This window comes from Dunckerocampus dactyliophorus, chromosome 20 (assembly GCF_027744805.1).
Source record: "Dunckerocampus dactyliophorus isolate RoL2022-P2 chromosome 20, RoL_Ddac_1.1, whole genome shotgun sequence".
Taxonomy (NCBI): Eukaryota; Metazoa; Chordata; class Actinopteri; order Syngnathiformes; family Syngnathidae; genus Dunckerocampus; species Dunckerocampus dactyliophorus.
The window spans coordinates 17,331,822-17,352,691 of NC_072838.1; the positions used below are offsets into that span (position 1 = coordinate 17,331,822).

At 42.6% G+C, this 20,870-nt stretch overlaps 1 protein-coding gene across 6 annotated transcripts in view; it reads left to right on the top strand.

The window, feature by feature from the left end:
• csmd3b (CUB and Sushi multiple domains 3b) overlaps positions 1 to 20,870 on the top strand; it is a 285,038-nt gene that overhangs the window by 81,179 nt on the left and 182,989 nt on the right. For all 6 annotated transcript variants that reach the window (XM_054763453.1, XM_054763451.1, XM_054763454.1 and 3 more), the window contains exon 3: positions 6,718 to 6,830. In XM_054763453.1, coding sequence (XP_054619428.1) covers positions 6,718 to 6,830 — 113 coding nt within the window. The remainder of the gene's footprint in view (positions 1 to 6,717; positions 6,831 to 20,870) is intronic.

The window sequence follows — 20,870 nt, forward strand, 5'->3', positions numbered from 1 at the left end:
CGAGGGCGGAGTCAGTCAATCCGCCTGGAAATCAGAAGGGGGCGGGGCTTTTCAGCCCTACAATAACAAATTGACATTAATACTGTGTGTGTGTGTGTGTGTGTGTGTGTGTGTTTGTGAGAGACTATTAATACATGGCATGTCACCATGGACAAGGACCCCCCCCCCACACACACACACACAAAGACACAGATTCCCAGTCGTGTGGCCAACCAGTGACTGATTTACTCGACACACCAGTGACTATTGACCACATGTACTGAGAAATGACCGTGCGTGCGTGCGTGCGTGCGTGCGTGCGTGCGTGCGTGCGTGTCACTCAGCCCTGTGCTGTTAATCAATCACATGACTCCAGACCCTGAACTTTGGACATGACTGGAGGACATAAATCTTGTGGACAAGCTGCAGAGAGGCAGCGAAGAGGAGGGGGAACGTGGAGAAGGATGAACGACAGGATGAGACGGGTTGGGGGGGCTGTGTTTGGTAATTATTGTGCTTGTTTTGAGCTGTGATACGAGGCAGGATTCATTTTTTTTGTTGTTTTTTTCAACGTAAATTCAAAATAAAATGCGTGTGAAGGTACTTAGACATATAAAAAATAAAAGTGTATGCTTACCCTTGACTCTCCAGCCAACCTGAACAATTATGACCTCTGTACCCTGTCTTTCTCTCTCATATATATATATATGTGTGTGTGTGTGTGTGTGTGTGTGTATGTATATATACATATATATATATATGTGTGTGTGTGTGTGTGTGTGTGTATATGTATATATATATATATATATATATATATATATATATATATATATGTGTGTGTGTGTGTGTGTGTGTGTATGTATATATATATATACATATATATATATATGTATGTGTGTGTGTGTGTGTGCATGCGCTTGTGTCAGAAAGAGTTTATCTGTATGAATGCTAACGAGATGCCGAATGATGAAAGGCCATGAAATAACAGGAGCAGACGTTTGTGAACTCGGATAAAAACACCATTAGTGGCCTTAACGAGGGGGGAAAGTGTGTGCTTGGATGGGTGCAGGGGCCGTCAGGAAAGATGTATGAATGGAAGCACTCTAGATGTATGATCATGTTAATAATAATCACATATACAGTCTAGCACAGGGGTGGGCAAACTTTTTTCACGCGCCACATTGAGTTAACCAAATTTTGCTAGGGGGGCCAGACTATATATTTGATACACGCACACTAGTTCAAGCTTATAATTCCAAAGTGTCATACAATCTGTTATGTGTTTGTGTCCCTTTTTTTCAGGAGCACTTTAACCATCAGACCACATCAAATAAGAGTCAAGATTGAAGAGTTTTATTGTCATGTGCATGGTAAAACAGCAGTTATACCATGCAATGAAAATCTTATTCTGTTCATTCTCCCAAGAAAAGAAAGAAAACAAATGAAAGAATAAGAACATAAGAAACATAAACACATAAACATATATACCAATAAATTAAGCAACAACAACAGAAGAGACATTAATACAAATAAATATACAAATAAATAAATAAAGTGCTATGAGTGTGTGCGTGTGTTGCGTGCGGCGTGTGCGAGTGCTTCGTTGAGGAGCCTGATGGCCTGTGGGTAAAAGCTGTTTGCCAGCCTTGTGGTCCTGGACTTCAAACTCCTGTAGCGTCTGCCTGACGGTAGGAGTGTGAATAATGAGTGTTGTGGATGTGTGCTGTCCTTGATGAGGTTGTGTGTTCTTCGTAGGACTCTAGTTTTATAAATGTCTTGCAGTGAGGGGAGGGCTGCCCCAACAATGTTCTGTGAGGTCTTGATCACCCGCTGGAGTGCCTTCCTATCACAACAACAACATTTTACTTTTTTTTTTTTTAACTGAAGAAGACATCCGGAATATAATAATAAAGGATGTGTGATATACAGTACAAAATGAACTATGAACGCTAAAACATGGACAGTTACAGAGTATGTGAACGTCCCTTTTTTACTTCCCAGACAGTGCAGTGTGTAGGTTCAGTTGTGCGTCACATAGTTGTTGATTTATGTTTGTTTGGCACCATGGGTGAGGTAGCTGTCTGGATCGCTGCATGTGAAAAGCTACTTACAATATCAAAAGGTTGTCTCACTTTGACTGACACTGACTACTTGCAAGTCACGTTGCTAGCTTGTATGTTATAAGTTTAAATGAATTACTTTGGAAGCAACTGGTGGGCCGGATGTGGCCCCCGGGCCTTAGTTTGCCCATACCTGGTCTAACATCATCAGCGGATCACCACTAGCGTAACCTTCATTGATAGCATTACTTTAAAAAAAAAAAAAAGTGTGTAATTATGCTGACTTGTCTGCTGCAGGGTCTCTAGACGGCTGCTAGTTAGCCTCAAATGTATTTCTTCAAAACTTAAGAAAGGGTTTCCAATGGGGTGGGGAAGAAGGACAAAGTAAGAAGCAATAAGCTTACCACTTCCACACAGAATGGGAGGAGAACCATTTTCACTCTGCTTCCATGGCTGGCAGCATGGAGTGCAAGGTAGGGTGATGCAATAAGGACGGATGTCTCATCCCGGTGACGTTACTGCTGCCTCGTGTGCCAGAATGCAGCATATCGCTTGCATTTCAGTATGTTTTGACGAATACTAGAGCATCGTCTACCAAAACAGCGATCATTCATTCATTCATTCATTCATTCACAAAATCAGCAAACTAATCAGTTAGGGTTTGGATAACTCATCAAAGCTTTCAAGGCTGTACGTAAGTCTGCATAAATGTAATCTACAGTACACTGTACCTGTACATACATTCAATTAAGTGAAAGAAAACTATTCAACTTTGACATTTTAGTTTTCTGAATTGTTGCTTACATTTTGGCGGGAACAGTTAGGGAAACGCCCTCTTTCTGCAACCCAAACCCCACAAAAAACACATCGAGCCAGAGCCCTTTCTCAGTGACCTCTGACCTTGCAAATCTTTATAGCGTCTTTTCTTCTTTTTCCTTTTCCTGGAGTGGAAATGACTGTGTCCCAATACTTTTGTGCGTCTAGTGTATCCAAACACCCACGTTTACCTCGCTCGTTAAGGACAACCCTTTGTGGCTCGGTTGCCATGGTTACACCCCGTAAAGGCGGCAGGACGTGCGAGGACGCTCACAAGCGGCCGTCAGGCCGTCCGCCACGTCAAGACGAGACAAAGTGTCTCTGTTTTCATTCCGACTGATTTACGTCCTCGACGACCGGCACGCCTCGCTCCGCGCCGTAAACCTCCCCTGATTAAACGCCGCTCTCAGCGACACTTGACGACCTGGTTGTGACTTACACGCTCTCGCGACGTCGGGGAAAGACTCGTTGCAGCGTAAACGGATCTCATTTGGGTGTCGTTTGAAGCGCAAAGATTCGTCTTATTAATATTTAATGACGTGCTACTAGCAAATAGCGCCAATGCACACATCATACGCAGAGTTTGAGCGGCGTGCCCGTCGTGCGCTCTGATTTATGTTAGTTCTGAGTGGGAGGAACATCGAACAGCCCGTCTGTGGGCAGATGGGGGATTTATTGTGGAAAGAAACCTGCCCCACGAGGAGGAGGGGAGGATGGAAGGAAAGTAAGTGGCTTGTAAATTGATACTCTTACTTCTCTCCCAGCGGGACAGACTGGATGATAGCACAGGTTCAGAGGGTTTTACGTCCGCGGGGGTCACGCCTCAGGGTCGACTCAATATATTTAAAAAAAACCACACACACACACAACAGCAAATGAAAAGAAGCGTAAACACACACTCCACTTCAGCGCTTTGGGAGTCAACATAAACGCACCATAAGGTAACAAACTTTCACTCTGAGGGCCTCTTCAGTTCATCGGCTCATTATGACAGAAAAGTTGCATTTTAGCTCTGAAAAAGACATCACAGCCCAGGCTGCTCAGACGGAAGATTAAATATGATCATGTCCAAATAAACATGGCTCTTTTTAGCCCCAATTTCAGAGCTTTTCGAAAGCTTAGCACGAGGTTGTCACCTGATTTCTCCAATTCTACAGTGCAGTAAATACCTGCTGTAATATTACTGCAAGTTATGCAACAAGGAGGCATTGTTGTGTTTAGTTCGGAGCCAATTGGAAGGCGACTGGAAGTAAGCAGGAATGAACACCGCAGTGTTAGTGGATACGTCCTTTTTGAAAGACAGTAAAAACATGTGCTGCATTCACTTTAGCTTTTTCATCACTACACAAAACATTACCTGTGCTTCGCCAATCCCATTCAGTCTGTCCCCTCTGCAGTTTTTTTGGAGCGCGTGTCCACCTTTCTTTGTAATTTCATGGCAGCACTATGATGAAAAATCTCCCCCATCACTCGCCAATAAAGTGACAATCAGATGCGAGTGAAAGAACGAGTGAAGGGAGTCTTAACAATCGCATTAGCCGCACTGCATGCTTGCGCGCGTGTGTGCGTGCGTGTGTGTGTGTGTGTGCTAGAGGAAGCACTCTACTGGTATTAGCTAGCTCGTCATTGCCTTGGTAATGTGATTTCACTCCATACACACAAACACACACAGAATACATGCACTCACGCATACTGTAGCTGCAACTCTCCCTTTATGAGAGATTTCATGTATTAATCATCAGTTAATTATCATCATTGCCGCAAACATGGGCTTTCTTCAATTTAATTGTCCAAATAAGCCCCATTCAGCACAACAGAGCAGACATTCATGTTTATTCTGGAATAAAGCAGACCACGGCTGCAGACCATAATAACACAACATAGCATAACATAAATAACGAAATATAACGTAAGATAACATTAATATAATAACGTGGTAAAACACAGCACAACAGCCTAACATTGCATAAGATCTCAACAAAACAGACTATAACTTCCCAACATAACGCAACACCCATAACATGAAATCACAATGCAACATCCTACTTAACATCACAATGTAACAGCCCTACGTAATGTAAGATTGCAGTGTATCATAAGGTAACACAACATAACATCCCACCATAACATGACATCACAATGTAACACAACATACCGTAACGTAACATAATGTCCATACATAGCACAGCATAACGTTACACTGTGTAACGTAACATCCCAACATAGCACAGTATCACAACATAGCGTGACACAATGTAACATAACATCCCAACATAGCACAGTATCACAACATAGCGTGACACAATGTAACATAACATCCCAACATAGCACAGTATCACAACATAGCGTGACACAATGTAACATAACATCCCAACATAGCACAGTATCACAACATAGCGTGACACAATGTAACGTAACATCCCAACATAGCACAGTATCACAACATAGCGTGACACAATGTAACATAACATCCCAACATAGCACAGTATCACAACATAGCGTGACACAATGTAACGTAACATCCCAACATAGCACAGTATCACAACATAGCGTGACACAATGTAACGTGACATCCCAACATAGCACAGTATCACAACATAGCGTGACACAATGTAACGTGACATCCCAACATAGCGTCCGCACGTGACACAATATAACAACCAGCAGCCAGGTCGTGTCGCAAGTTTAAAAGTACATTGTGTACATTGCCAGATCAGGGATTTTGACCTCAAAAATGTCGATGACCACCGACATGACATCCCAAGAGAGTAAATAACATAGCATCACAGCGTAATGTCACGTCATAGAAATCTACATCCCTACATAACACACCATGAAACATAACATCTCACCCGTCCCTAACACATCACAGCCTTCATGTATCCTTTCAAGCACGGCCATGACCCTGACCCTGGCGTAACGTCTCACCGTAACATAACACAACATAGCATATCACATGCGACAAGAGTGCACGCTATGATATAGAACATCACTCAGTGACATGGCATGACAATGTATCATAACATCTGTGGAGCGCACGACACAACAAGGCAATGACGTGACAATTTCCTCAACTTTCCATGCCAGCGTCTCACACCTGGGCTGGTTGAAGCGTTCCTTTTGTGAGAGTGACGAGGAGGGCTGTGCTTTGTGTTAGCGTAGCGTAGATAAGGCCTGCGCTGAGTAACAAGAGCCACTCCAGGAAGCTTTAATTACAACAATGAAATGAATGGAAACCGTGTTTGCATGCCTCCATCTTTCTTCCTCTCTTAAATAAGTAGAGCCTAAAATTTCATGTCGCATGAGGACCCGCTGAGAAAACAATCCAGGAAGACAGCCTCGCCTTTGCACTCGACTCCTTTGCTGTTTGCCTGTATGCATATCAAGCCACACAACACCTTCACGTCTCTCCTGGCTTCCTTTAATCTTGTGCTATGATTTATTTAAAAAGCCCTCCTGATCCACGGGTGGCTTTTATTGCCAACTCCCCCGTCCTCCATTTTTAAAAATTTAAATATATATGTATTTTCAAATAATGGAGAATTGTTTGTGTTGTACCACAGAGGCTGGGTGAAGCTCTGGTGTGAGTAAACACAAATAGCGGTGCAATCAAACCAGCCGAAGATGGAAGTCAATATGCCGTATGTGCGTGAAGTGCCGCCATTGTCGGTCAACACATAAAGAAGCACAAACACATGTTGTGTATTTATTGATTGTTTGCTGAACACACGGCATACACGTCATGACATACCAGAAGGAAGCACATACCGTAGCATTGCTGCTATACGAGCATGTGTGTTTACGGTGTTACGTTGTTGCAGGCAATGTGTGACCCCGTTCTGTCATGTGTTTGCTTCCTCAGGCTCACAGGCTTCCAGGTGCCTCCTCCAGTCACCAGCACTGGGAACGTCTTCTCTTTGAGGCTGACGAGTGACTTTGCCGTCTCCGCTCATGGCTTCAAACTCCTCTATGAAGGTCAGAAAATGGCAACGTGTCTATTTCAATGCAGATGTGCTCCTTTAAGGCTGGGAAACATGCAGAGGTGCAAGTTATCTCAGTGCGGTGGAATAATGGATGCAGGGACGGGAACACACTTTCATCTGTACTTCCAGGAAACTAACTCTAAAAGAACTTGAGGTCACAGTTTTAGACTTTATAGGCACATTGGACTAACATGTTCGTCCAATGTGCCTATAAAGAAGATGGTGATGATGTCACCGGACCATATGTGCGTCAAGAGGGGATAGAGAGAAGGAAAAAAAGAAGAAAGTGTAAGAGGGAGCAATGATACTTCCTACAAGTGTGGTTTGAGAGGGGACAGATGGAGAACCAGAGACTACGACAGCAAAAACAACATGTGGTGGAAACGGTTTAGAAGAGGACAGATGGAGAGAAACGACACAACAAAGGACAGCGCCTGATAGTTCTTGGTTTTGCTTAATTTAAGGGGGGACAGACAGAAAGAAAAATGTTTCGGAAGACAGCATCAGTGGTTTGGGAGGGGACCGACAAAGAACAGAAGACTACAACAGCAACAACAACACATAGTAGAACTTAGTTTAGAAGGGGGCAGACGGAGAGAATGGCTACCTGCTAGTTTTTGGTTTGAGTTAATTTAAGAGGGGTAGACAAACAAGACAGCAAAATATCAGAAGAGGGCAGCAATAACGCTTGCTGCAAGTGCGGTTTGAGAGGGGACAGATAAAAAGAATGGAACACTACAACAGCAACAATAACATAGTAGAACGTAGTTTAGAAGGGGACAGATGGAGAGAAATGCTACCAAAACAACACCTGCTAGTTCTTGGTTTGGCTTAGTTTAAGAGGAGACAGACGTAAACACGAACAAATATCAGAAGAGGGCGGCAATAACACTTACTACAAGTGTGGTTTAAGAGGGGGCAAAGAACCTGAAGACTACAGCAACATAATAACACATGGTAGAGCACTGTTTAGAAGGGGACAGACAGAGAGAACGCAACCACAAACACCTGCTAGTTCTGGGTTTAGCTTAATTTAAGAGGGGCCAGATGGAGAGAATTAAAAAGGCAACAACTGCAGCAACTAGAATATGCTTTTAGGGGCGGCGGAAAAGATCGAAGCTTGTTTAAGAGGGGAAAGAGCGAGAACAGACTAACAGAAGATGGAAATAGTAACACCTACTGGAATGTGGTTTGAGAGGGGACAGACGAGGAGAGAACAAAAAACAGTGACAGGTTGTTCAAGTTAACTTATTTTACTGTCATTGAAACTTCAGAAGCTCCACCGTATTAGTAAGAAGCCCTACTGTATAGGTTTCTGTTTCAGAAGGACTTGATGAAAGTTCTCAAGGAGTTGAGTTTTCATCTTGCCGTGGGTGACAGTTTAATTCCTTTCCAACAAAGACGGCTGTCAAGACTGTCCTGTATTGTCAGAGGGAGAGTGTGTAAGGGGAGGAGGGCCACAGTGTGACCTAGAATTGGAGCATTTTCAGATGATCCCACTTACTGAGGACTGCCTATTGGAGATGTTCACGAGCATGGTCCTGAGTGCCTGTCCTCCATTCTGTGCGTCATTATGAACTTATCTATTTCAAGACATCTGAAGCCATTTTGGTGAGAATGTCTTACTTTTGTTTGACTTCTAAAACATACAATTACCCTTTTTCACACCAAATACCTCAAAGAAAAAGTATTGTTTACCGTAGACCAGCAGTAAACAACATGAAGCCATTCTCGTGGGTAAAAAAAACTAAGAGAAAGTAAAACAAAGAACAACTGACGATAGGCTAAAATTAGTCGTCATTATGCATGCCTGCGTCATGTCCTGTGTCCCTGCAAAGATTCCAGATCAGATTTAGATTAGACAAAACTTTCATGTCCTCACTGAGGAAGAAAGCGCCGGCCGTGGGCTCAAACACGGCGACACAGCAAAGTCTCTCAGAAGAAGAAAATTGTATAAAAATGACTACATTTTCCATCACAAACGGCAAATAAGTCTGCAAAAAAATAACACTGATAAATAATTTTCATTCATAAATCATTGGCTGTTTGTATCTATTTTGTTTGGATAGAAGTGATGGACAGAGTGGTACTTCAGGGGTGAAGGGAGCTTTATTAGATTAACACGAGGTGTGCAATATGCATCGAAACAAAACTAGACAGGTTCTGTCACTTCCTTGGTTTGGATACCTCCATCTAACGAGCGCTGCTTGATTGGAGCACAAAATGGGTTTGTGAGCTCATTAAGCCTTGAGTGTCATAGACGGGTGCATCCAGTCATCTACTCAAAAGTGTTTAAGGCGCCCACTTGCTGGTTGGTTTTGTCTTTGACTCTCCTGAACATCCTGACTGTTCCACAGCTGTGTTCAACTTGCCTTTCCTGTCCAATTATTTGTCTAAGACTGGAATTTGGACACAAGTTGTTTCATTTGATATTTGACTTTTCTTGACTTTAGTATTAGATTACTGAAGCCTCGTTTACACACGCTTTGTCCCCGCAGAGGTACGCAACTTGCGTGCTAATGCGTGCTAATGCGTGCTAATGCGTACAGCGGTCGTTAACAGGTGTGAGTTATGTATGAACTCAGCTGGGCTGCCAGTGCACAAGGAACATTATTAACTCTGCAGCATTTCTGGCACGCATCATTTCTGTGAACTAGTCGTGAAAGCAACGTGATCAAACGTATCAAAGCGTGTCTCTGCGTTTCTCTGTCACCTGAATGGGTTAACTTTTGCACCACCTCTTTGGAGCAATTTGGGGGGACTTCTCAAGTAATTTCCGTAGCGTTTGGAGCTTCCTTGTGCTTTTTTTTTTTTTTTGTTAATAACTAATTCCCTCTGCCATACTCTGTGCCTCTTTTTCTCCCCTAGTTTATTACGTCCTCTGGGCGCAGCGGGACCAAATGATGCCAGGGCTGCTTCATGGAGTTGAGTAACGGTGGTGATAATGCATACCCATGTGGGAGCAATGCGTGTCAAGCGTACCTTTGTCGTGCACTCGAAGTAACCACCGCCTGACAAGTTGTAAATAAGTCGTGCGGGAGCGTGGTCTGTTCGTGCCGACGCGCACCATTTTCGGTCACAAATTGCACGCCGTATGTGTAAACAGAACGCAAACAGTGCGCACACAAGTCCTCACGCTTTTCAGGTGTGCCATAAATTAATAATGTGGCAAAAGGCCCTCCATAAATAAATGTCCTCACTTGTTATAACCACCAAATACGTGATTATAGTGAAGTAAATAAAGTTTGATGCATCTTTACAGTAAAACCATGTTAAGTAAGCGCCAAGCCTGCCCCCACTGAGATGTGTCAGAATGACTAATGTGTGTGTGCTCACAGCGAGCTTCCCGGGGAGTCATCTGTTGTTTTATACATTCATCTGTTTGACTGGTATGCAATGTACGCCATTCATCCTGGGAGCAGCCAGGCTGACGAGCTGCCATAAGCAACATCCCATAATGAGCCCAGAAGACCACAGAGGAGAGATACTGTATATACTGTATACATTCAGGCGGAGTGATGATCCGACAGGGATTTGGAATTTTTTGGCATGTCATTGTTGCGGCGTGTAATCCCTCTGTTATCTCGGACTGGATGCATTTCAGACGTTAGATTTCAGCACGTGCATTGTTTTTCTAGCCAAGACACGACCGTGAAAGATTGGCATAGGTGTTGAGGGCGGAACTGGATTTTAGCACGGTCTTCTACCAAAAAAAGGAATGCGACACTACGACTTTTCAGGGTGACTTCAAAGATTTCCTGCACTCTAATTGGAGATCATTTCGCTAGTCAATGCAAAGTAATGACCACATGTAGCGTCTTTGGGACCAAGAACAGCCGGATTTGCTGTTAATTCATGTTCATGTCTTTTTTATCACTTTATTCCCATAAAATTACTCTAAAAATTCTAAAAAAATTCTAAAAATTACAACCTTGCGCTCTGGCATGTAGTTTTGTTTCTGTCATAATATCACAAAAAAAGTATATATTTTTTATACTTCAGTTCTATGCTACTATAACTTTAATTTTCCTCATAACTTTTTCCTCAACCAACTTTGCCAAAAATAACTACAGTATTTGTTATTGCTATTCAGAATAATACACCTTTTAAAAATGAACTTTTTTTTCGTTGGATTACAACTCTTTTTTTTAACTTTGTTATGGAAAATATAAATTATATTTTTGGAATGAATGAATGAATTTTTTTTTAATTTGCCATGCTGATTAAAAAAAACAACAAAAAAAAACAGCTGCACTTTGGGCACCCCTGGTGTTGTGCATGTGATTACTAGAACATTTTTGTCAGCACACACTCCTACAGCAATGACAATGCCTGGAAATACAATACATGTGAGCTGCAACATGCTGTAGTAACATCATGGAATATTGGCACAAGCATTCTTTGTCAGGATTACGAACAAGTCGTGCACTAGTTATGATGCATTCATTCATTTTTATTGGGTTTTTTATGTCTTTTTTTTGTTGTTTTAGCTCAGGTTGGACCTAAAAATGAAGACGGCCTTTAGACGTTAGTCCGATTTTTTTGTTTGTTTTTTCCCTCCCATTTTCTTTATTTTTATTTGTCTTTCTGTGTCGTCTTTCACTACGACCGTGTGTGACATTTCCCCGGGATGCAAAGACCCGACACATACAAAGGGAGAAGTACTAAAATAATGAAGGCTAGGCTAGGATGTACAGGAAAGGTAAAGATAAAAGTCAGCATGAGAGGTGGAAACAGGAACATGGCTGACATCGATGCAACAGAAGGCTTCCAAGACACAGGTAAACATAATGTAAGGAAAAGGAATGAACACGTGACGAGCTAAACTAAATACAGGCGCGCTCCCCAGCCCCCCCAACCAGCACGAGGTGAAGCATTCAACCTAAAAACAGGAAACAGACGTGGGAAAATAAAAGCACGGAACAGGAAATAATGGCAGAAAGAGAAGCCAACAAAAGTCCAAACTGTCACGTGGAAAATGCCATTTTTGTGGAGGCATAGTGCAAAAGAGCAGCGGAAGTGAAAGTGGAAGCTGTTCAGTTTGTTCCTGTCTTGTTCAAGCCAGGACACAGAACATGCTGCCGTTCTTCTTGGCTTCATGCAGCCTCCATTTTTCATACCGCTCTTGTAATGGGTCTGATTAGACTGCAGGGGGGTGTACCTAATGATGTGGGCAGCGAGTGCACGCTAAATGGAGCGAGGAAGGTGAACAAGGGGAATTAAGAGAAACAAAAAGAAAAATGTGTGTGAGTGTGAGTGATGATCTGTGATTCCGTCTCATCAGTGCAGTATCAAAGCGCCTGTGACATGCTGCTAAATAATACATGACGCTGCCGTACAGTACGTGCACGTGCAGCTCCATGAATTAGTCATGGTCTGACAGCCTTCACGGGAACAAGAGCAGGTAGATATCCCACAATGACATCAAAGTAGGAATGATGGATTCATAATCCATCAGCAGTAACCCGCAAAGAGGCCATCCAGGACTCATCTCCACATCCACGTCGGTGGACGTTCTCCTGAGGACAGCGCCCGAGGCGTTCCCAGACCAGGTGGGATGCGGGAGCCCTCAGGTGTGTTCTGCCTCCGCCGCAGGGTTTCCTCCCAGCTTGATGCGCTCGGAATAGAGACGCCCTCTGATCAACCTCCACTGACATCGGATACGGACCTCCAACCTGCTCTTTGACCACATTCCCAAGCGCTACCGCTTCATTTTTTATGGATCGGCCTCGTGCAGAACACAGGTCGTGATGCTTTTTTTAATTTATTTTTTTTATGGCTTGAAACTGCAGGATGCCACTTGTACTTACAACCTCCCCAGGATGGATTTCCATCCATCCATCTCCTTCCAGTTCAGGGTCACAGGGCTGGAGCCTACCCCAGCAGACTACAACACATATTCTGCTTTTAAATTGATTCAGTCATCCACCACTGCCATCCACTTGAATTGACAAAACATTGCTTATTGTGCCAACTACAGTATTGTTAATCAGCTCAAATGCAAATTGTGATTAATTAGTCTCAACCCCACAATGAATTAGATTAAAACTTTGAAGTAAATAAAAGATAATAGAGGCTCACACATGTTAGTATTGGGAGAGTTCCTTGTTCCTTTCTTACTTCCTGTTTCTGTACAGTACTTCCTGCGGTCTAATCAGTGTAATGTTACTGACACCTAGTGACCAGTGTAGAATAGCACATATCATCACAATGTCTTTGAATTCATCTTTTTGAATGCCTTATATTTGTATTTTAGTTCAGCCATTTTTATGCTTGAAAATGTGTGATTTAGGCCAAAACTACATAGCATTAGCTTAAACATGCATATTTATGACATAATAGGCTGTATTCAACCACAAAATAGTGACGATTTATTAATATATTTTGAAAATTCTTAATAGACTGAAGCCGCGAAATTCGAAGTGAAATGGAACGGAATAATTAATGAAAAAACGGTTGTCTCAAAAAATGTTGGCAATAATATTGATTATCGTCAACAATTTGTATGACAAATATCGACCAGCAACATGTTATGGTGACAGGCCTATGTAGCAGTTTGTGCTGTCACAAGTGGCCTTATCAGTTCTTGTGACACGGATTTCAGTGTGCAGACGAAAACACTCCGTCATGTAATGGATGTGGCCTTTAGTTGACAGAGAAGCACCATTTAGTGTTTGGTTTGCTTTATAGACAAAAAGAAGAAAAGTTATCTGTCGGGCAAACATGACTGACGTTGGTTTATCCTTACAAGTTCGTTCCTGATGAACAACGTTTCATCTGGTTTCAAGATTCTTTTTCCACTGAAGTACACTAAAATAACCTTGATAAATGATCTTCTCGCAACATTCGGACTTTTTCCCCAACCTAAGTTTCCAAAAAGGACAACTGTTGTTCATAATATTAAGACATTTCAGACAAAAATCATAATTTTCCAATATTTCAGCTCTATGCTACTAAAATGAGATGACTTTTCTTCATAATATTAAAAATGTATTCTTGTAAAATTGTACTTTTTTTCTTGTTAGAATATGCGTTTTGTTCTCTTTTATGTTTGGACTTTATTCTGGTCAAATTCCCACAGTTTTATTTTTTTCATTTCTGCGGTGTTTTATTTCCAACTTTTTCAACTTCTTGTAATTATGACTTTATTTCTAGAATATAGTGACTTTATTCTCATAACATAATTTTTTCCACAAGCTAATTACGATTAAAAACTTCTTATTTCTTCCGTACTTCAACTTTATACGCCAAAAGTGTTTCCTCACATTAGGACGTTATTCCCGTAAAGTTAAAACTTTTTCTCGTTAGATTAAAAGGTTTTCTCTTAATATTTTGACTTTATTCTTGTAAAGTTACTGCTGATATTTCCATTTCTTTCTGTTTTTTGTTCGTTTTCTGGTTGCATTATATTGTTAGAATGTGCCGCATGCCGCAAATGGCCGCCCTTTGGGCACCCCTGGTTTATGCCATTGGACCAAAATGGGAGCCTGAGATTGCAACCTTCCTTTAACGACGCATCTTTAATTTAAAGCTGCTTCTATGCCTTCTGTTGTTTGGACTTGATGGGCGGTGGCTCCTCCATTGCGATTATCGTTGCTGTGTGCGTCCGCGGCATCTGATCTTTCCCCCAAAGACTTCTTTCTCTCTCCTTTGGTGAGCTTCATTCAACAATAGCATCCTGGTCAGTCAATAGCATCATAGGAAGGAGATGCTGACCTTAACAGGAGAGGCTAATTGAGCTAGCCGCCACTTTAATTGGATTTTTTCACTGTGTTGAGACACCGTGATTTCATGGTTAGAATAAAAAGTTGCTGTGTCTTCTATTTCTTTTAAATAACTTACTGCCTCTTTCTCAGGCCCGTGAGGCTCCACAGCAATAATAAACACCAACATTGCTGCCATTATTATGGGTAGAATCATTGTGATAAATTGAGGTCTTGCAGTGCCAGATAACAAAACAATCACCATGTCCCTCTACTCTTATTTTATTATTATCTCTTTCTTTTTAAAAAAATGGTCAAGCCAGCTAACATTTTCTGACATTTACCATGAACATGGAACAATTCTAGAACACACGCCTCCACCAAATCTGGAAATGTCTTCTGTCTTTACTGGATTTTGGTGCTTTCGCGCTAATAAATATGACTTCAATCACTCTTGGATCTACCGACCAGCAGCAATACTAGCTGCCTTCTAATCTTATTCCACACTCATGTTAGAATGAAGTTTGATGGAATATAAAGTAGTTAGTTGTTAGTAATGCTGGTAAATGCAAACATGAACGAGCTTTGACACTCCTCAAGCTTGTTGTCACCTCTCCCGAGTGCAGAAGCACAAAGCCAGGGCAATTTGTTTGTCTGCTTGATAGTTTAGTAGCAGGATGATGCAAAAACGACATCATGGATTTCCCAGAAACTTTGTACAGGGGTGGGCCAAGGAAGAACCGCATACAGTACATTTTATCCAAGCTCCGGATAAAGGTGCTACGGTGGTTAACATGTCAACGGACGTCCTTTAACTAGCAAACAACTGGACAAGCAAAACAAATGTACTGTTATACGTTTTCTTTATGGTTGCGCTTCCATCCCGTCTCCAGCATAACTGCAACTTTTTTGCATTATTTTCAGTCATTCTGCTTATATTTTGCAAGGTGGTGATTGCATAGATGAGGTGAGGCCCAGGCCCATCCCTTGGCACGGATGTCAGCACTCACAGAAGTCAAACCAATCAAACTGTAGGTGTCAAGCATCCCTAAAAGTGTTTGGGTAGTTGTTTTCCGCTAGAACAGCATGCTAGAATGTCTTCTTGTAGGAAACACATGATGATGTGATCTGCCACAAGCAAGAGTCTGACTCTTTGTCACCGCTGCAGCTTGTGTTCCCCGCAGATTTCAGCTCAAGTCTCGCCCAGGTTGCTGCGGCGGTGACATTCATATACAGGTACCACGCTAGCAGTTTTAGCACAAGTGGGGGTTTTTGGAAGCTTTCACAGCTATTTCTTTCATCTGTCCTGCATGTTGGTGATGCTACTACATGCAACACTGTGGCAGCCCGGGTCACACATTCAAAATGAGACAGGAAATGTCAGTATTATCCCTGGGGAGAAACACGCGCGCGTCTCCGTCCATGTTGGAAATGCATGTGTGCCTCGTATCCCCATGGGAATGCATCCAATGCAAAAGTATGGGATCACATGACTTTCTACAAGCATAATATTCACGTACGGAGCACCGTCTACACAGCGAATCAGCGTCTGATAATGTCATTATATGAAATGGATCTGGCCTCGACGGGACGATGATGATGATGATGTCTCACTTCAGTCCACAAAATGACAGAAATCACAGACAGAAAAAGGTGTGACACCTTTTTGTGTTTGAATGAAAATGCAGCAGCAGGCACAGGAAGGCCTTTGATGATGTATTGACTTCATGATGGATGGATTCATAACCTGACACCTTCTGGTCACATGATTGCATGACAGCCTGTGGAAGGACCGCTGATGGAAGTGATGAGGCATGATTGGATGGATGGATGATGGATGGATAAATGAACAAATTGATCATTTGTGGATAAGGGACTTGCATGAACGGGTGAGTAAGGTGATAGGGGAATGGATGGGGAAATGAATGGATGAGTCCAGTGATAGACGGATGATTGACAGATGAATGAATATGGATAATGCTTCGATGCATGGGTTGAGTATGGTGATGGATGGATGAATCAAGTAATGAGTGATAGATGAGTGACATGATGAATGCATGCGTGAACAGGTGAGTAAAATAATGATTAGCACCCAAAAAAAAAATAGTACCCAAAACAGCTGTGATAAACTATGCACATTGAACGCATCACTTGGGCCATGTGGAACCTGAGCTAGGCTAACATTAGCATGTTAGGATGTTTGTTTGTTCGAGTTTTGCATGTGGTACTGCTTGGGACACATGGAACCCCGTTACTACCGGGTTCCATAACCTCACTTTTTGTAGGCCGTGGTTTTGTAGGATTTGGTTCTGGATGAACGTGATCGCCAAAAATATTTCTCCGTTTTCATACACCGGCTAGCTTTTTGTAATACCCGGTTTTGGAGTAAAATGATTTGCCAGGAATGTGTCTGGGTTTTTGTACACGGTATGTGTTTTCGTATGACCCGCCGGTTTTGTAGGATTTGGTTTTTATTGCCAAAAATGCGTTTGTTTTCATACACTGTTGCGGTTCTGGTTTAAACAGGGTCTTGTAGGATTCAGTTTTGTATGAAGACTTTTGCCAAAAATATGTCTTGGTTTTGGTACACCGTCAAGGTTTGTGTATGCTCCACTTTTGTGGGGTTCGGTTTTGAGGGGAAATTATGTGTTTAGGTTTTTGTACACTCTGTTTTTCTATGCCCAGGTTTTGGACAAAAATGATTGCGAATAAAGCATCCATGTGTTGGTGCCTTGGTCTCTGTGAAGAATGGATCGTGCTTCTTTTACAGTTGGGACCCGATAGACGGATCCTTTATTCATCTTTATCGTGCGTTTGTGTCTTTGTTTGGAGAACACACCCAGCACGATTAACAACCTTGTGTCTGTCTCCTTTCTTCCTCCTAGTAAACACTGTACACTCTGCGCTGATGAGGCGTGCAAGCGCACTGCGTGCTTCCGAGTGTCCGTCTGTGCTTTTTTTTAACTGAATGCAAAATAAGCCAGCAGTTGCGAGTGCTAGAACTTTGATAGACAAGGTGACCAAGACCATTGAATTCAAGAAAGAACGTTGGCTGTTATGTCATGCTTACATTTTGGACTCACCCTTTCACCACTGACCGAATGAAAGCAGGCGTTCCATGCGGGAAACAGCGCCATCCAAATGTATTCAAACCCAAAAATAGCACCTTGCATTTGTGCCAGCGGGTTTTGTAGTGTGTTTCCATGTATTTGTCACTCGGCTCTCCGGGGGGGGGGGGGCTTGTTGTTGTGGCGGCGTTCACTTTAATAAGTCACACTGCAGTAAGCGTGGCTGTTAGATAGCCCGCACAGATTGACACGCTCACACTGAAGCGAGCCAAGCAACACATGCGCTCACGCTGTTAGCACATCGTCACACGTAGTTTTTGCTGAAGTCTACAGCAGCAGAGTCCTCCAGAGACACGGCTGAGGGTGTCTCTTTGGGCCCTAATGTGTACATGGCGCACTGCTTAATGATTCATACATCACTTAGCAGCATTAACCTTGCACGGGCCTTGCTGTCAGCTCGCTCGCTGTCACTTTCTTTGAGGACAAGTCAAAAGATGCGTCTGAAGTAGCGGCAAAGAGGAAAGAAAGAAGAAAACACTCTCAGGCGACCCCTAGAGGCACTGGTGTTCATGACTTCATCCAAGTTGGCGGCAGGGAAACTTCAGGAAAGGTCACGAGGAGAGGAAGCGTCCCGTAAGTGGGAGCGATGTTAAGAAGTTCCACAAGCGGCAGTGGAGTCTCTAAGGTGGAACACAATGGCCCACCTGTGGTTTGTTCAGACTTTAGATGGATTTTTTCAAACTGTCCCCATCATAACATCACTTACGCTGTGAATTGTACATTTTAACACGATTGTCATAAAAGTGCAAAAAGAAGTCGGTCACTTTTTAATATCGAAGCATAAACACTCAATTTAGAGTGTAATGACAAAGGTGTAAAGTATAACACTTCCATACAAACTTGAAAAAGGAAGCTAGCGATGAAAACAATAAAACTCTCCTAACTGTCATGATGTGGTGTAATGCAAAGCTAACTTTTAGCATTTTTACAAGCCTAGAAACATGTTCTCACTGTGAAAACAATACCACAGTCTTTAATGAGGAACGTGTACCAATGTGTTTGGAAAATGAAAAACATTCTAAGAATTATACAAAGAACTTTGCTACTTTTAAAAATATTACAACACAGCAGGGACATGTACGTTTGTTTTTCTTCATGCAAATAGGCTAACCTAGCTAGCATGAGGTTTCTGTTCAAATGCGAGCGTGATGTTAGCACCGTAGTACTATGCTACAGTTGTGAACATTTGCGTCTTTCTGTCATGTTGCGTTGTTGTATGTGATATACGGTATCTATTACATTGGAGTGTAGCATTCGCCTCAGTTAGCGTGTTTTTCAGTTCATGTCGAAAATGTACAAAACTTTGCCTTGGTTTGCGTACATTTTCCGGTTAGCGTAAAATACGGCGCACGTCTTGTGTTATTAAAACACCGCATGAGTCCAACGGTGAATGTGTTTTTATTTTTATCACAAACGTCCTTGTTAGCATAGCTTGCTAACGAAATGGCAACCAGAACTGGAAGTCATCTACAGTATGTTGGCCGTCTATGATGCCATCAGTGGTTCCCCAAATAGCCGTCCTGCACTATGCCTGCTGGTACGTAACCAGCAGCTTGTAACACGAAACTGGCGTTGAACTGTTCAAAGCAAAAGATCAGCGAGAGACGCTCTCGTCTAAAAGAAACACGTTGGTCGAGACACTCGTACGCCCAGTTAGCACTGGGTATGTGGTACTGTGTACTGGTATGGTAACACCGGCAGTGTTCCTGTACCTTTGCCAGTCGACACACTCCATGACACTCAGCTCACAGCAACAGTAGATACAAGTAACTTTGGTCTTAACTTAATTACCTTGGAGAGACTGAATATATTTATATAAATCAATCAGCCGATACAAACATCCCTTTTTGTGCCTTATTTTCAGCTTTCTCCCTCATCCCTTCCTTGCCATTCCGGCTTCTGTCCGGCCTTCCTTTTCATCCTCTCCCCAAGTTTACTGCAGACATTTCATACTTTGATTACAACGGTTTATCCGGTCGCCAGCAGCCTCGCCGGACCCTTGTCGCTGGGTTACTGCCTCGCGCCCTCAATTATTTATCCTCACCTCCTCTTCCTCCCTAATTACTAGCTTCATCTTTCCATCTCTGTCTCTGCTCGCTCTCCTCCACCCGCCTCTGGTCCGCCATAACCATGATTCCGGTCTCAGTTGCTTCATTACAAGCTGCTGCTTTTATGGCCCATCTGTAGGACGATCTGCATTCGTCTCTCTCACACACACACACACACACACACACACACAAAGATGGCGAGGATACAGTCATCTTCCCAGCACACACTCACACAAGCATTTACTGTACCTGGACTTCATGCGTCCCTGGATGAGCAATCACACTTGCAGCACAAGACGGAGTGCTTGGAAAAAGAAAGTAAAGCGAGAACGCGGCCATGCTTTGAGTTTTGAGCAAGACGGATGACGCTACACCACTTTTTTTTTTTTTTTGCACCTCCGTCAGCACCAACTTGGATAAAAGATGAGTCAACTTTTTTTTCCCCTTTTTATTTGTGTGTCCAAAAAAGCGTTACAAGAAAGCAAGAGAGATCCATTTACCACGCCAGACGGATGACTTCCGCCAAAATCCATTTAAAGGCATTTCTCAGATTTAAAAGAATATTCAAATGAGAGCTGAAGATGTTCATTCTTCCCCCCCCCACCAAAGGCTTGTGAAAAAAGTTGATAAAAGTATATGACTCTGACTGGTCCGGCAGGATAAATGGATTTCCTACCACAGTGGAAACATCATCACAACAAGCTAATTCTGATGCAGCTCGATTCAAAACAAGCATTGGGTTGATGAGGTAAGATTAGGTTCCTGAGCATCCCAGTGCTCACATTGACTGGACACCTGAAACAACCAGCATGTGCATACAGGCGGCTCGAAAGGCGCCTAAACAACTGCTCAAAAGCTCGGAAACTAACTAACACACAGTAATTCAAATATATGGAATGCTAAATACCAGTTAGTTGGCCTGGGGGTGGTTATTTCCCCATTTGAGTCAAGATTTGATGGTCTTTTCAACTCGAAATGAACATGTTGACACTGCTGGATATTCTTAGTCCAGGGGTAGGCAACCCGCGGCTCCTTCCGGTCATGACAATAGGGGGAAAAAGGTTATTTATCAGTGTAATTACTATCCAAAACAGTGTATCTCATGATATAACTGGCTACAAAAAATAAAAAAAACCTAGGTCCCAGCCAGATG